Here is a 4,987-nt window from a genome sequence, read left to right as displayed (position 1 = left end):
GTCCTGTCATTTTCTTTGAACCATGTAGATTTAAAGTGACAATTGCTTAGATATATTTGAATAACTGGATAAATGCAGCGTAGCATCACAGCTGGCATTAGTGAGGACACACATGGTTTGCATTTTAAATGTGAAAATATTCTGGAACTGTACAGAAATCTACAGTACAGTTGCTTCACACCTAAACCTAAACTTTCAGTAGCAGTTTCAGTCAGAGCGGAGGAGGCTTGACTTATGAAGCATGGAGAAGTATTAAAAGTCAAGCTGCAGTGTTCAGCTATAGTTAGATGAAAGTGTCTATCATAAGTCCTGTGCCAAAGAGCTCTGCATTGAATGAGGTGTCATTTTATGGTTCAGTATATTATACAGTACAGCACTTATCAGGAAACACAGTACAGTGTAGAAAAAAGGTTTGGTGTAATGTAGCACAGGGTGCTGGGATTTGATTGTTGTAATGTTCCGTGATTCTTATCATTCTTTTTTTTTTTTTTTAAGAAATCCTGCTTAATGTGTGACATCTGACACAGAAGGTTAATGAAATGTTAATTTATCTTCTGTGTTTCTTATGCCTCACAAAGAACGAGTTAGTTGATTTTTGACCAGTTATGATTTAGCATTTACAATTATTTAGTATGTACCACAGATCTGAAGTTCGTAACCACTGTGGGTATACACTATATGATCACTGTTATGTGTGTACTAGCCTTTATATTACATTTTGGGTGATCATATTCAGATGTAAATAGATAGATGACTAATTCACAAGTGTATCTCACACATTGACCCGTGACCCATAAAGTAGAGTAAAACGAATGCTTGTGAGTCAGTCTGCAGTTATTTTTAATCTTAAACAGAGGAAGTAAAACAAAAAAACAAAAACCTACATTGTAGTGATCCGAATAGACTAAAATACAACTTAGTTTATATACATACTGATGAAATTTTTTTACACAATTTAATAATCTTGCTGTGCTCTGCCCAGGACCCTGAACTTGTTCTAAACGCCTCAGAGTCTCTTTAATCTGCTGAGGAGCTTTGACCAAGTCCGGGGGCGAAGACATCTGAGAAAATGTGTCATGAACATATGAATGGCCTCATTCACTATAACTTAAATCAGAACATTGAATGCTAATAAAAGTAAAATTTAAAAAAGTAAATCAAAGGTAGTATGTAAAATGACCCAAAAATCCTCAAATATCTCATAAATAATAATAATACATAAATAAATAAAAATCTACACCTCAGACTTAAATTCAAGTAGTACTCTGTGTTACGAGATGACAAATCCACACACCTGCCAGACTGTGAAGCTGCGTGGCCTCCCTCCCCATCGCAAATGAAATAGAGTGGAGTGCGGAAGAATGTTTAAATGTGGACTGAAAGAGGAACTGCTCACAAACGTTTACTCGGCCACTTCCTCAAATTAAAACAGGAAACTTGGTTCAGTCTAATCTGATGGTGTGGAGTGTGTAGGGGGTGGTGGGGAGGCTTGGACCTGAGCACTTCAACTGTCTCCGCTCAGCAGGTTGCATTTAGGGGAACCGTGCACAGCTATTTCAGGAACTGTACAATGGTCCATTTTGTCAACCGGTTAAACAGGAGCTGAGTATTCAAATCCTGTGATGCTTAAGGGCAGTTCAGTTTGTTTTTCTTAATGCCGACTGCTGTCCCCTCAGGCCTGGAGCCAGTTAGGAGAGTTTAACTGGCAGGTCACACTTGCTCTTATCTTAAGTTAGAATTGTTTTCAGTCATCAGAAATGTGTAAAGTGTTGCATCAGTTGTTTACTGTACCCCAAATGGTGTTTTATTGTTCACAAAAGACAGCTTAAATACAATAGGCCTCATCAAGCGTTTGTGTAGTCAGTCCAGTCACTCCAGACTGATGATGGACAGTAACATCAGCACACATTTATATTGTTATCAGAACACTGGTGAAACCTACGAGGATAGAAACACAAGGCAGTGAGTTTGTGAGAGGATACTTCAAGTTACAAACCAAAGCATTTCAACTCTGAGATTTGAGTCAAAGTCACTGGGCTTTTATTTTATGACATATAATTTCACAGTTTTACTGTATGTTGATGCCTCATTGGAGATATGATGATAGACACAACATAGTATGGTGTTACTACTGTAGTTTCAGTGAATGTAATGTGTGTTTTTCATCAACAGATGGCGACAGATATCTTAAAATACAGCACGATACCCAAAGAAACAGTGAATACTTTTTGTTGGCATTTACTGACTTATTTTGTCAAATTTTGGATCAAATGGAGCAGTAGATGTAATAGCAGAGGCATGCTGGGAACCCACCCAAAGTAATCTATATTCATGGTCCCCTCTTCAAAAAGATTTCCTGATCCCATGAAGAATGCAGCTCTCAAATGTAATTGTAAAAATCCGGTTTTAGGTGGAATAGGATATTATTCATAACTATTCCAGCTTCAAACGTGTACATTTTATATAAATGACAGCAGTCCTATGATACAGTACTATATACTGTAGCTTTGATATGGTATCTTCTGTGACCTTGATGTATTTTATTAATGTTGTTTGTTCATTTATTTATACATATTGTTATTCATTGCTGCACTGACCTGATTTCTTAAAGGCATTATTCAAATTTTCTTGTAATTGATGATCAATTCATTATTTACTTTGAATTACTTACCTGATTTACATAATTATTTACCTAAAATAAATTAATACATAATGTATACATCTAGCTACATGAACATCAATTTCACATGACGAACTCCACTTGTTGTATGCTTCTCTTTTTTATTACACATTTACATCCACAATTCACTCACATTTGTCAAATAAACAGCAAAATAATAACATTTGTAAGAATCTGCCATGATAAAAAAATCTAATCGATTAAAAAAACAAGCTAAAAAAAACATTTGAATGGTCATTTCGTCATGAAAAAGTGCATTTACAGTTTACATTTGCATTTCACTACTTTTTTAAAAACATAAGAATAATGTCATGCTCAATGGCAACATTGGAATTGAATACAACAAATTGTAAACATTAAGATGTGCTACAGGTGAATTATTAAAAAAAAATACATGAGACATAAAACTTTTGCACATACCACAACATACACATATATACACACTTTCTCTCAGTAAACAATCTGTTGGCAACAGTCTTACTATCTGTGATGTAAGTGAACAATTTAATTTAAACTCCAAATCCTATACATTGATCTAAACACCAGCAGCATGTCACCAAATAAGCAGCAACAACATTACATGAAGTAAACAACTGAGTAATTAATGCATCTTCCGTCTTTCCACTGGCAGTCTGTTCAAGTTCAGTCAACATTCACCTCTTCATGTTTCTCAGTTGTGAACCCTGAGGTGTCTCCGTTGGGCAAGAATCTCTGATCTCAGTCAGCTCTTCACTTTAAACGCCCACTAACTGAAGTCAGTCAGCCTTTTCTCATTCTCTCTGTCCAACAGCACTGAGTTACAAATCATACCCTCCATCCTCTCATCTTGTGTCCCTTCATGAAATAAAGCAACACTTCTCCTTCGTCTCCCATTACGACAGAATACAGCTGTTAGTCTTGTTCATGGGCGGCCGGAAGTTGGTGTCTTTCGGAAAGGTCTCCCTGCGTCTGCGAAGCGCTGGGCTGAGGCGGCTGGGAAGGTTCGCCTGCTGCAGGAGCTCCTTGAACACCTCCACCACGTTGGCGTTCTCCTTCGCCGAAGCTTCCAGGTAGCTGTTGTTCCAATCCATCTCCACAGTTGACAGCACGTCCTCGTTGGACACCTGTCGCTCCTTCTCGCGGTCCATCTTGTTCCCCACCACCACGATTGGTGTGTACTTGTCCTCCTTGATCTCCAAAATCTCATCTCGGAGGCTCTTGACAGCCTCCAGTGACTCTGGGTCATCCACTGCGTACACCAGAGCGAAGGCGTCGCTGTTTTGGATGGAGAGCTTGCGCATTGCTGGGAAGGAGTAACTGCCACTGGTGTCCAGGATTTCTACTGTGATCTTGACCCCACCGATGTCGTACTCCTTGCTGTGCATCTCCTCCACTGTGCGCCGGTGTTTGGGCTCAAATGTGTCTTGGAGGAAACGTTGGATCAGGGCTGTCTTGCCCACTCCTGCTGCCCCCAGAAACACTAAACGCACCTGGGTTTTCTCCTTCACCTCCAGAGACATGCTGGGTTTTTTTTTTAGTCTTGCAAAAAGAAGTAAAGAAAATGTCCTGTTCCAACAGCTGCTGTAAAACTGAAAATTTCCCCAGTCACTGACTTCTACTTTTCGAAATAGTTTTTCTTAAAACTCTCCCCTTCCACTGGTTTTTGTGAGTCTTCTTCTTCTTCTTTCCCACCTCCGAGTTTTGTTAAGTTGGCCGCGGCTCTCTGTCAACACTACTCAAAGTTGCTTGTTGGACGCTCTTCTGTGCCTGAATCCACACACACACTGCCTTTTATGCCTGTTTTGACGAGAGAGCTTCCATGCCCTCCTGCCTTTGCAGCCAATCAGCAGAAGGCAGCCTGTTGAAGTGTAACATCCAGGGACCCAATGATGGCAGAGCATGTAAATCAGTGTACGGGGAGAAAGGAGGTGATATCTGAAAGTGAATAAACAGCCAGCAGAGAGTGAAAATGTTTGAGCAGTGTCCTGATTATAATGTCAGACAGTCACAGAGTCTGCCCTCATCATTGTTTTGACAATATAAGGACATGGAGACAGATATGAGGAAATCTCTTCAGCTCTATTTAGATTGTGTTCCAGCAAAGAGTTCAGTACCTACGGAGTCTGCTGTTGCAGCATAACAGAGTCAAACCCATCCTTCCCTTGTTGTTGATTTATGAACTCTGGTTCTCCTGATCCCATAAATACACAAACCTTTGTTAAACAACAAGAAGTGTCATAAATTCTGATTATTCATGCTCTGACATCCTTTTGTAGGAATATGTTTGACAGGAATGCCACCTTGCATATCTGATGAGTAATAAACATA

At 39.3% G+C, this 4,987-nt stretch overlaps 1 protein-coding gene across 1 annotated transcript; it reads right to left on the bottom strand.

The window, feature by feature from the left end:
- Positions 1-3,552: 3,552 nt before the first annotated feature.
- LOC118327106 (GTP-binding protein Rhes-like) lies at positions 3,553-4,290 on the bottom strand. The gene has a single exon (XM_035660329.1). The coding sequence runs from the start codon at positions 4,177-4,179 to the stop codon at positions 3,553-3,555; it is 627 nt and encodes a 208-aa protein (XP_035516222.1). The 5' UTR covers positions 4,180-4,290.
- Positions 4,291-4,987: the final 697 nt, after the last annotated feature.

This window comes from Morone saxatilis, unplaced genomic scaffold, assembly GCF_004916995.1.
Source record: "Morone saxatilis isolate NCDOM2014 unplaced genomic scaffold, NCSU_SB_2.0 Contig17, whole genome shotgun sequence".
NCBI classification, from domain to species: domain Eukaryota; kingdom Metazoa; phylum Chordata; class Actinopteri; family Moronidae; genus Morone; species Morone saxatilis.
This window is presented reverse-complemented; position numbering and strand designations above follow the sequence as displayed.

Coding starts and splice junctions, on each gene's coding strand:
- LOC118327106 (XM_035660329.1), bottom strand. CDS start 4,179: ATGTCTCTGGAGGTGAAGGAGAAAACCCAGGTGCGTTTAGTGTTTCTG.